At 47.0% G+C, this 12,210-nt stretch overlaps 1 protein-coding gene across 1 annotated transcript; it reads right to left on the bottom strand.

The window, feature by feature from the left end:
- Positions 1-327: 327 nt before the first annotated feature.
- On the bottom strand, positions 328-11,867 carry LOC122191215 (26S proteasome regulatory subunit 10B). Its single transcript, XM_042891438.1, has 14 exons — positions 11,721-11,867; positions 11,029-11,108; positions 10,623-10,662; positions 10,369-10,421; positions 7,201-7,268; positions 6,653-6,767; positions 5,147-5,234; positions 4,961-5,022; positions 4,745-4,868; positions 4,355-4,416; positions 3,232-3,352; positions 3,070-3,150; positions 1,095-1,166; positions 328-800 (listed from the first exon to the last, which is right to left on the bottom strand). The coding sequence occupies exons 1-14, from the start codon at positions 11,845-11,847 to the stop codon at positions 682-684; spliced, it is 1,212 nt and encodes a 403-aa protein (XP_042747372.1). The 5' UTR covers positions 11,848-11,867; the 3' UTR covers positions 328-681.
- Positions 11,868-12,210: the final 343 nt, after the last annotated feature.

Raw genomic sequence — 12,210 nt, 5'->3', positions numbered from 1 at the left:
GAACATCTTCACCAAGGTTTCATTTCCGTCTGAATGATCACTCCAACAGCTGCAGAATTCCTAGGGAGCACAAAGTCAGCTTCACACAAGGCCAGATTGCAGCCGTGCCAGACACACACAGCAAGGACAGTGCTGGCACAGGTTGCCCAAGGAGGCTGTGGATGCCCCATCCCTGCAGGCATTCAAGGCCAGGCTGGATGTGGCTCTGGGCAGCCTGGGCTGCTGGTTGGTGACCTGCACACAGCAGGGGGTTGGAGCTGGATGAGCACTGTGCTCCTGTGCAACCCAGGCCATGCTGTGATACTATGAAAGCACACTGGGATAAGCTGATTTAAACAAGTTTTATTCCATTGTTTGATGGAATGAAATTTACTGATATAAAAAAAAAAAAAAAGTCAAGAAATGAACTTTAAGTCTGCTAAACCATTGAGGCAGGTTTATACACTCACACGGCAGATGCTATGAGAACACACCTCCACACCTTTCCTTAACCTGGGCTGTAATGAATTTTGCATTTCAGAATTGCACAGAAAACACTTCTGTAGCCCCACACTTGCAAGCAGTATTACCAAATTACTACCTACATGTTATACAAACACCTTATGTTTGTATTATGCATTATTTCTCTTTTTATACATTAACCCAGCTCCCTGCACATCAATCACAATTGGCACGGTTCATTTAAACAGGTTTGTAGTCAAGCTTGGACTCCAGCTTCTTGGAATCGGCCACTTTTCTAACAGCCTTCATGAAGTCTTCCTGAACTACAAAGTCATGGTCAGCACGGATGGCAAACATACCTGTAAGAAATAATTGGGCAGTAAGCTGGCGATCCTTGAGAACACGGTGTTCAGATGAAAGCAGAAGGGATCTGTCTTACACCCCCTGCACAAACCTTCACACATCTCTTTTATGCAATTAATAAAATCAACCCGCCGGGAAGAGGATGAAACCATCCTTAAGAAACGGATACACAAAGCAAGTGTAAGCACAACACTGCTAACTTCCTGGTTTTAATCCACTCACAGCAGAGTGTGGGAAACAGCTGGAGTGATTAGCATCGATCAAAGAGCCCAGCAAAATTAAGAGTGTACCTGCTTCAGTACAGACGTTTCTTAAGTCCGCTCCATTAAAGCCATCAGAAAGCTTCACAATTGCTTCATAATCTATTAACAAAACACAGATGTCAATCAGAAGTAAATTCACATTTCTCCATTGGATGTGACTGAAATACATGTCCAGCTAATGATGGAACACAGCTTGGAGAAGAGAAGGCTGCAGGGAGACCTCATGGTGGCCTTCCAGTGCTTGAAGGGAGTGGATAAACAGGAGGGGAACGGCTGTGTGTGAGGGTGGATGGTGATGGGGCAAGGGGAATGGCTTTAAAGTGAGACAGGGGAGGTTTGGGTTGGATACGAGGAGGAAGTTTTTCCCCCAGAGGGTGGTGAGGCACTGGCACAGGTTGCCCAAGGAGGCTGTGGATGCCCCATCCATCCCTGCAGGCATTCAAGGCCAGGCTGGATGTGGCTCTGGGCAGCCTGGGCTGCTGGTTGGCGACCTGCACACAGCAGGGGGTTGGAACTGGATGAGCACTGTGCTCCTGTGCAACCCAGGCCATGCTGTGATTCTGTGATTCCACCCTACAAGGCTGGTAAGTTACATGAACTGAAATAATCAGCTGTATTAACCCATCCATTAACAAATAAACGTATCTGAGCTGAAAGTTCATATTACAAAGTGAAATCCCAGAGTTACTGATTTGGACACTATGAGCATCAACATGAAATGCAAGGATCAAGTAAGTGTTGAAATCATCACGTGAACAATAAAAAAATACCAGAAAACTGAAATCCAAGCCATCCTCTCAGTCCCTTTCCCCTTATTCAAGTGAATCTACAGAAGATATTTAGGCGCCCTGGGATACAAAGCCTGACACTTTATGCATACATTTACCAAGAGCAACAGCTACGGTTGTGGTTTCTGTAGCAGGTTTTCAAAACACTGCCTGTTGAGCCTTTAGTGCTGCACACTAAAAGTCATTTCTTAATCAGGTCTTTATCACAGGGTTCCAATGCCACACACAGCCCATTCTGCTGATGAGATCATTGTGGACTTCGTTCCAGGAAGTCGCAGCTGAGCACCACTGCCCTCCCACACGACATTCAGAAGTTTAGCTGTAACTCCTTCACACCTCCCTGTGCTAAACGGTGTCAATGACCCCACCTGCTTTAGTTTTAGCCCCCAAACATACAGTGAAACAGGCCAAAGCACATCACACCAGGCTCATGATTTGCCTGGGAGCATCTTTTGTATCTTAGCCTACAGCCTGACGCACATTTATGCCAACAGCACGGCTAAAAAGGCAGCCCTCATCACTCTCACCCTCCCCCAGCTCATCCCTGCTCCTGAGCCACCCTCTATTGAGCTGCAGCTGTTTATGCAGCCAGATGGTGAACGAGATCAGTTCCACTACCCAGCTCATGCAGGCTGGCTGATGAATAGCTGGTGTCAGCAACGAGGCGGGGGCAGAGAGGGGGCGGCACGGGGCTGGCAATAAGCAGGCAAGGTCTGCAGAGCCCCGCTGAAATAAAAGGCAGCCGACATTGTTTTCAAGTCAGATCACAGTTACGGCTTTCTTGAGGAAGGCTCTGAAACTCAGCTGTGAGAACACAGGCTGGTCAGCAGAGAGAAATGCAGGCATCAGATGAAGCTCCCCAGATTTATGATAGTTCTCCCCTGTGCTGTAGAGAATCCTCTACACCAGTGACCAAAGACAAACTCATTTTCAGGTAATAATAAGGTTTTCATTACGCCATCTCTAAACTCCCAAGTTAAGTTTCTCTGACTTTTAAAGCTGCTTATTTTCAGCCCATTACTGCGGTAGGGTGGGATTTCTTTTGTTAATTATTGTTTTTATTTTTCTGGCTAAGAGAAATGCTGCTTGTTTGCATAACAGGAAACTACCTGATGAGAATCACATCATCTTATTGATTTACAGCCGTGCTCTTCCCATTTTTACAAGCTGAGGTAGAATATCCAGGCAGGATATCAATAATTACAAATACTTACCTATTTCCCCATGTTTAGTGATGGGACCTGCATGAATCTTCAAAATATCTAATCTGGCTTGTTCATTTGGCAGATCGATATCTGAAAAGAATTACAGCTTGAATAAAAGCAGCAGGGCATCACACACACACAGCCAACATCCTTTCAGCCACTGTAACTCACGGATCTTCCTATCCAGCCTTCCAGGCCGCAGAAGGGCAGGATCCAGAGTGTCTGGTCTGTTAGTAGCCATGATCATTTTAACTCTGTGCAGAGTATCAAATCCGTCCATCTGATTCAACAGCTAGAAGAAAACAGAAGTTTGTATTTCAATAAGCCAAAAACTCCATCTATTGCAACTTACTTCCTGCATGCATACTTGCACTGAGCTGTTAAAAGTGGTACAGACAAACCAGAAAAACTCTACAAGCCTTCTAAGAGAAGGCCACAGCTCGCCGTGCATTCTGTAAGCACTAAAGAAGAGCTTAAGAGAGACACTGCAATGCTTTGTCCAGAGGAAAAGATAGGGAACAAAGCAGAGCTCCAATGTGGAAGACTTGGCTAAAGCAATATGGCCATGAAAGCAGCACAAGTACCAAAGGACCCAACGGTTGGCTGACACATTTCAAGCAGTGCACTGAATCCAGGACATTCAAATTAGATTTGGAGGACAGCCTCTAGAATGCTAATAAACATATGAAGGTATTTCATTGTGAAGGTTCGAAGTACTTGCTCTTTGATCACAATGATTTAATTCTTTATGTAAGGCAGATACGTTCTTTTGCACTGCACAAACTGTTGGCAAGCATGGGCCAGTGAAGTCTCTGCTAGCTTCAGAACTCTTCAATTGTCACTAGCTTTAGGAATTCTCTTCACACAGCCAGGTTTACCAGAGCACTGAGTACAGAAACAAAGAAATAGCACTACTCCTCTTAGTTCTGAGAACTGAATTGTGAAAGTGTTAAGATTCTATCAAACAAGCATCTTTGGGATTAAAAGATACAAGCCCTCCTTTTCCTCTTGAAGGAAGAGAAGGCCCCCCAACAACCAAGAAAGATGGAGAACGCAAAGCCACAGTAAGGAGAAGAAACATCCTTGAACTATTCCAGCAACTGAAATGGAGTCACAGCTGAGTTATCAGGACGTGCAGCTGCCTTCTGTAAAAGCTGTGCCTGGATCAATTCAGCTTCAGACATTAAACATTAACTCTGAAAACATTCTGCCAAGCCAGATCACAGTGCAGCAACTCACAGCTGTCTCACTTAACAGTGACTATAGGAAATGTAGCTGAGGTGTGGGCACTCACCTCCATCAGAGTCCTCTGAATTTCTCTGTCAGCTGAAGTGCCTTCAGAGAAACGGCGGCCACCTGCAGCACACCAAACTCCAATCATTACTTTTGCCTCCACATAACGTCATGTAAGAAAACAATTACATATCCCTCTTAATGAGAAAGAGACTGGGGAAGAATTGCTTAAATGCCTCCTGCTTGGTACAGTCAGAACAATCTAAGCCACGTGCAAATATAATGGTTCTAAGCTAGCTGTAATAGCTCCAGGTGGAAGGACATCTTTGTCCTGTTACATTTCTTCTCTAAAGACAGCATGCACACATTTGCTCACAAGAGAGACAGCAACTTGATGACTGAGTTTAACAGCAGAGAAACCTCCAGCCACCCTCCAGGCCACGAGCCTTACCAATAGCATCGATCTCATCCATGAAAATGATACATGGCTGATGATCTCTGGCATAATTAAACATCTCTCTGATCAGTCGAGCACTTTCACCAATGTACTTGTCCACTATGGAACTTGACACCACCTTGTGGAAGATGTAACACACGAGTGAAAAGACAGTATAGCAAACAGATCAAGCACACCTACATGAATCTGTGTGAAGTAAGGTTACACTACCTTTAGGAAGTTGCAGTCAAGCTGGCTAGCAACAGCTCTGGCCAAAAGTGTTTTCCCTGTACCTGTCCAGACAAGAGAGTGATGGTGTTTAACTGGTAACAACAAGCCTGAGCATCACCTTTAAGCCTTGCCCCACCACACTGAGCAGGAACAAGAGGCAAGATCTGTCAGTAGCCAACTACTCACCAGGGGGGCCATAGAGCAGGCAGCCTTTTGGAGGTATAATTCCCACACGCTGAAAAAGTTCTGGGTTTGTAAGTGGCAGTTCTATTACCTGTGAAGGCACAAATAAGTGAATCACAGAACCACAGAATGGCCCGGGTTGGAAGGGACCTCAAGGATCACGAAGCTCCAACCCCCCTGTGCCATGCAGGGCCACCAACCTCCACATTTCATAGCAGCCCAGGCTGCCCAGGGCCCCATCCAACCTGGCCTTCAACACCTCCAGGGATGGACGGGGCATCACAGCCTCTCTGGGCAGCTGTTCCAGCACCTCACCACTCTCACAGCACACAACTTCCCCCTGACATCCAACCTCAATCTGCCCTCCCTCAACTCCAAACCATTTCCCCTTGTCCTGCTGTTCTCTCCCCTTTCCAAGAGCTGACTCCCCTCCTGTCTGCAGGCTCCCTTTAGGCACTGCAGGCTGCACTGAGGTCACCCTGCAGCTTTCTTTTCTCCATGCTGAACAAGCCCAGCTCCCTCAGCCTGTCTTTGTAGTGGAGGTGCTGCAGCCCCCTGCTCATCTTTGTGGCTCCTCTGGACCCTCTCCAACAGCTCCCTGCCTTTCCTGTACTGGGGGCTCCAGACCTGGACAAAATGGTGTTCAGGTCTGGGGCGACCGTTTCAGTTTTAAAACAGACAAGAGGTCTCAGGAGGATAATGGAACACTTGGCAGCCTGTTTTCCAGATACCTGTACTTTTAGCTCTCTACACAGCATATTTTGGGTGAGAAACCATTTAATAAGATGTGGAATTGACCTAGTTGATCAATGTGCAATCCTGCCCTCACTGGTCAGTCTTCAGTTCTGCAATTGCTCATGTCCCTTAATGCTTGTTGTTACCACACATTACCACTGCCATAAAAGCCAGAGCAATTCCAGCAGTTCACATGTACAATTAATCTGCTGGCTGCCAATCCTAACCATGCCCTCAGTACTCCCTCAACCACAACGGTTTTGCATCCTGCAAACTCCCTTTAAAAGACTTTCTTAATTTCAATCCAAGCTTGTGTAACAGCAGAGCTGAGTTACAACCACCTGAGGACTGGTCAGTGGTGCTCAGAACAACCTTCCACACAGCTGGAAGGTGTGTACAGCACACAGCCTCTGCTAAAGTCAGCTGGCTCACAACAGCATCAGCCTTTCAGCTCCCACATTCCTGGGCAGCTCTGCACAGCCTGCCATGCTGATGCCCAAACTAACAGGATTACTTCACAATGAATGCACCAGCATCCTGGAATCACACTGCTGTCCACCACAGTAACAAAGCTGAAAAACATTTAAACACTCAGAAGATCTCTTCTAACATAGGGAAGATGCAGTGCAAGCTAATGAAACATATAAAGCACTCAGCTGATAGGTCCTCTAGCAGCCTGTCTCACGGTTTAGGACAAACATAAAACATTTATGCACTGGAAAACTTGGCTCAGAACACATCCCACTATTTGGAGCATTGTTCACGCTGGAATACCTCTCTCAGCTCTCTGATTTGCTCTGACAACCCTCCAATCTCAGAATATGAAACGTCCCCTGGATCCTCATGAGACATATTATAAACCAGGGGATCCACTTCTCTCGGCAAATATCTGGAATAAAACAAACAGGAGTAAGCAAGCTTTATTGTGCAAGAGTTTATGTGGTTATTGAAACAATCCCAGAGCAAGTACAAGAATTATTGCTTTTCCTTGCTTCACCTTGAAAACAAGGCAAATATTTGTTGGGGAAAACAAACAAACAGAACAAATCCCAAAGCTGGCAAACTTTTAAAAAAGCTTTAAAGCAAATGGAAAGTGCTGAAAAGGCTGAGTTGTAACTGAGTATTTTTTTCCCCTAGAAGACCAGGCAACTCCTTTTTCAACAGATTGACAAGACTTCCCTCAAAGTACTTGTCTTAAACACTGCTTTACTGAAAACTGTGACAAAGCATGACGTAACTGACTGCTCAGACTCTTGCATTATCTGTTCAGAGAGGAATTCCCCCCCCCTTTAGGTAAGGAGTACAACAGAGCAGAAGCTTACCTCATAATAGTCAGAGTGGTCATATCCAGAGCAACTCTCGTGCCTGGTTTCAGCTTACTTTTGTCCAGCTAGTAACAAAGGAGATAGTTCTGTTAGAACACACACCAAAACAACGCTTGGTTTTAGCCATGATGTTTATTGTGCTCCAGAAGAAAGAAGGGCGCTGCGCTACGTGCCAAGCAGCTGCTCTAGTAAACACTGCTTGTGGCTCAGCACCATTTTTGGGAATGGTGAGGCTGTGAAAAAGCAGGTCAGCTATTTCACAGGCACCCAGAAGCGAGCCAGGAGCTGCTCCAGACCAACAACCCCCTAAGCTGCCACAAATGGATGCCAGTAAGGCTAAAACAGGAACAATTCTCTGAAAGGGATCTTGAGCAGCAGGGCACTAACTTACTTCTGCTACTTTTGAAAACAAATCGTATTCTCTAGACCATAATTCATATTCATACGTACATCTAATTTGTTTCAAACTGCTGTCAATCTGGAAGGATTAGTGAGAGGTCTAATCCTCCCCTCTGCTCAGCACAGCACAGAACCAGCTGCTTCAAAACAAGCAAGCAGCCCTTAGGGCACACAAGGAACAGCCTGCTCACTTGAGACTGAACTTGCCACCCATCTACTCAGTGGCTTCCTCATTTCTGAGCTGCCAGGAAGGGTGTATAGATATTCCCAACCTATTTTCTCCAAGCCTTTCTTCATCTTTACACACACAGTTACACCTCTTCTTCAAAGTCAGCAGCTCCAGTTGTTGTTTCCCTGCTATCACTCACCTCAGATGCCCTACCTGCCTGCCTCTGAAGTTTTTGCCTGCCTGTTCCACTTGTAAGAGTCTTAAATGAAGCCTGATACCAGCAGTCCCATCCCAGCACTCTGCAGTACCCCCTGATAATTTCTGCTGGGCTTAAAACTGCTGGTGTGCATTTCTCACCCTGTTTTTGGGTAACCTCATCCAGGACAGCAGTCTTATTTCCCCCAGCCACAGGCAGGAACAAGAACGATGGAAATCACCTCGTGGCTGCTTTCATTGCTTTGTTTTTAAAGAGGCACTCAATTTACCTTTGAGGAATATAAAACCTTTTCATTCTGAGCTTTACCGACCTGGCATCTGAACAATAGGGATTTCTACAGCTGTTTGCAAGCTTCCCAGCTCCCCTGCTGGGAGATTCAGGTCCTGTGCCCACGTGGATTACTCAGTCTCTCATAGCTTTAGGATCAAGCTGTCACTCCTCCCTGATTGGAGTCACTGATAAGGCTCTGTTCAGCTGCCTAACCATAAGAAGTAAGTAGGAGCTTGAAATCATATCAGATTTCACACAGCCCAATAGATTTAAGCTATTCTCCAGCAAGAAGATGAAAAGAAACCACTTGACCTTGAATTCCTTCTAAAGCACACTTCAGATAGGGAAGTAACATTGCTTTAATTTCCACCCTATGGCTCTCCTTCCTCAGCAGCACAGCACAGCCACGAGGGCCTGGATCAAAAGCTATTCTTTCAGGCTGAAAAAATCCCTGAGAAGTTTTCAAAATGCCAAAATATCAAGGCACGTATCACTGTTTTTTTTTTTGGTCTCTCCTATCAAATCAGGGATCTTTTAAGATCAAAGGGTGCTTTTTGGGCAAGAATAAACTCCAAAGTTCACGCTGAAGGTCAGACTCATCCAACCACAACCTATTCCTGAGCATTTCTCTCTGCTGTGACACAGAACCTCAAGACCAACACACCAAACCTTTCATGTGCCTCAGTAGAATTAAGTAGGCTCGTCTCAGAAGAGTGTTTTGGTCATTCCAGGGATAGGCTGCCCACTCTGTCACTTCTTGGTTGCCTCAACTCCCCCTACAGTGCATTGCAGACGAACCATCTAAATAGAGTTGGTTAAATCGTGCATTCAGGTTCTATTATGAGGCTTGAGGTCACGAGAAGGAACAAAACACTTTTCTGAGCCGTAAGAATCCTTAATTCTGAGAGAATCAGAGCACTGCAAAACACCTGCAAACATTTTCTTTCAGCAGAACGAGTTGTAGGATCAGTTTTCCTTCCAAAAGGTATTGCCATTATACAAGGGAAAGTGCCACAACCACAGGTCTTAAAGTGCAGCTGCTTTTCCTTTTCCTACAGCACACGAACCAGCTCAAAATGAACAGAAAGGTCACAGCTGCTCAGAACCACTTGCACTTATTTATGCATTAAAACAATTAAGCAAAATGCTGCTGCCTTCTCAAAATAGGTGATCCTTTCTCAGTGTCATAATTCTATCCAGAAGACACCTTACAGTCTCACATTTCAAAGCTGTGCTGCTTTGTTCCTATGCATGAAACACAAGGATGAGCCTGACGATTCCCTCACTCCCTAGAACGACTCTGTTGCCACACACTCACTAAGTTCTGTGGTTCCTCAGCAACACCAGACTTTTGTAAAGAATTCCTGATCTGCAGTGTTTTTCTTACTGCAAATGGGTCACATTCACCAACCAGCAGCTGTGCAATGCATTACTTACACTTCTGTGCACCTTTGTACAAATGGAGACAGTCAAAAGCACCTCTAAGCTGGTTCTGGCTGTATCAGAGGATGGGCTGTTTTGTAAGCAAGGGTTCACACTACTATGTCAGCTTTTATGGTGTAACTAAGAAGTGCTGCTGAAGCACCAAGATGCTCTAAGTTGTTAAAGACAAAACTCTCTCACAAAGTGTTCAGGGGTGTAAAGTGAACAGGGGTGTTGCCTTCCATAATTATTCATTGAAACGGAGTGCAAAAAGTATTAGAAAGAGATATAAATATCTAGTTGTAGAGCAGCAGATCTGCAGCTCAGCACAGGACCATTACTGCTGCAGGCTGCATTCACAGCATGGCGAGGGAGATTCTTCACAGCTTGAAGGTGTGATGATTTATTTTCAGAGTTTAAGATCCGGCACAAATACTGAGCTTCAAACAAGTGAAAAGGATAAATACGTGCAAAGCTCCAGGAGCATTTAGAGTCACCTTATCCTTACTAAGAAGACATGCTATTGCCTGATAGGAAGGCAGAGAGCAAGCAGGCACCTGTATAAAACAGCCACATACAGCTTAAAGAAGAAAATGCTTAATGCCATTCAGAACTCAGCCAATGAAAAGCCACGTTAATATTCAAGAGCAAAGCAACCTCCTTCTGAATATTCACACAAGTCAGCTACCTGACGGCGACAGCCAACCACGTATCTTGGTCCATTTGTAGCCTTCACGATGACTAGAGAAAAAAGATCACAGAAAACAATCAGTTAGCCTGATTCACAGCTCCAAATTACACCTCTGAACTATTGAGGATATCCTATTTTCCTGCCAATACTGACATCACTAATGCTCTGATTCTTTACAATTGCCCATCTTTAGATGGGCTTCAACTGCAAAAGCTGACTTACAGAACTTCAGAACAGACTGATATACTTACATTTCTCTTCTGTTAGCTGTTTGAGCACCTCGCCAACGATCTGCAAAGGAATAAATGCAGTATTAGCCTACAGATTAACTCACCCTTGCCAAACAATATTTAACTTATGCTTCAGCACACAAAAGATGGCTTTGAAATTCTTTCTCCTGCTTCAAGTTTTACATTAGTGCTTTAATTTCTTCTAACAATTTCTATTAGCAAGGACAAACAAAGAAAACCTTTCTAACAGATATGAATGGTATGACAATTCCTGGTGGTGAGGTCCTGCTTTCTGTCTGCTGCACCATCCCCACTTTTTCTTTGTAATAACATGAATTTAACAACTGCTAGGCAAGTCGTTCCAGCTACTTCTAGGCAAGCTCACCATCCACAGCCATAAGCTGTTACGACTTTGCCTCTTACATACCTGCCCAACACTCTGCAAGGCCTTGAGATCATTTTCTGACTTCTCATACTGCTTGGTGAGCTCCTTCAGCTGCTCCCTTACTGGACAAAGAAAGAGGAACACAGGTTCTGATAACTTCCAGCCCTCCAGGAAACAGGGATCAGCAGAAAAGCAGCAGGTGGAAGCCGTGCACACTCTGCAAGTCACCCTGCTGCTCAGCAATTACCAAAGCAGCCATTTGTGAGCACAGCCACAGGAGGAGGCTGTGTTGGAAGGACCCTTAAACCTCCCCCAGCCCAGCCGCCCACAGCCCTGTAACAGACGGGACACCCACAGCTCGGGGCAGCGCCTCACCGCCCTCCGATTAAATAACTCCCCCTCGGCGCACGCCCCAAACCCCTCCTCTTTTACTTTAAAGCCCTTTCCCCTCCTCCTGTCGCCATCGGACCGCCATCTCCCGGTTTACGATCCCCCTCCACGCACCGATGGCCGCACCGAGGTCTCCCCGGAGGCTTCCCTCCCCGCGCCTTCCCCCTCATCCTCCCCGGCACGGCACAGGCCCATCTCGCGGCCCCGCCCGCTCCCCTCAGTCGGCCGTCGTCCGCGGGGCCGGGCCCATGACGAGGCGCGAGCAGCGTCACGGCGCGGCGGCCCCGGGGCTCCGCTCAGAGCCCTCACACACCCAACGGCCTTCCCGCCGGGCCGCCACTCACGCTCTTTGAGGCGCCCGTCGATCTCCTTGTGCTCCAGCAGCTTCTTGCGATAGTCCTGCAGCGCCTTGTCTCTCGGGTCCGCCATGATGAGCAGCCGCCGCTCATAGGGAATGCCGGGAAGGGCCATGGCCGCCGGGGGGCCGCCCCGCGCCGCCGCCCCGCTCCGCCCCGCGCGCGGCCCCGACCGCCCCTCCGGCACACGCAGCGTGCGGCAGCGCCCCCTGCCGGCAAGGAGGGGCGCCGGGCGTGAGCCGCGCCTCGCTCCAGGCGCGCGGAGGGGCAGCGCTGCGCATGCGCGTTCTGTCAGGCGGGAGAGGGCAGTGTGCGTCGAATGCGGCGCGCGCCTTCCGCTGTGAGGGAGGTTGTCGTTGGTCGCTCCGAAAGTAACGCCTGCATCTTACAGAATCATAGAATCACAGAACGGCCCGGGCTGGAAGGGACCTCAAGGATCACGAAGCTCCAACCCCCCTGTGCCATGCAGGGCCACCAA

This window comes from Lagopus leucura, unplaced genomic scaffold (assembly GCF_019238085.1).
Source record: "Lagopus leucura isolate 7727_CA_CO unplaced genomic scaffold, USGS_WTPT01 52746-0_obj-0_obj, whole genome shotgun sequence".
NCBI classification, from domain to species: domain Eukaryota; kingdom Metazoa; phylum Chordata; class Aves; order Galliformes; family Phasianidae; genus Lagopus; species Lagopus leucura.
Note: the sequence above shows the minus strand (reverse complement) of the source record. Positions and strands in the feature narration are given on the sequence as shown.

What these genes read in the sequence shown, in the direction of transcription:
- LOC122191215 (XM_042891438.1), bottom strand. Translation starts at nt 11,847, where the DNA reads ATGGCCCTTCCCGGCATTCCCTATGAGCGGCGGCTGCTCATCATGGCG. An exon ending in ACCACTCTGACTATTATGAG is followed by an intron (nt 6,768 to 7,200) that starts GTAAGCTTCTGC and finishes GTTTTATTCCAG; the next exon opens with ATATTTGCCGAGAGAAGTGG. An exon ending in GGATGAGATCGATGCTATTG is followed by an intron (nt 4,417 to 4,744) that starts GTAAGGCTCGTG and finishes GGTGTGCTGCAG; the next exon opens with GTGGCCGCCGTTTCTCTGAA.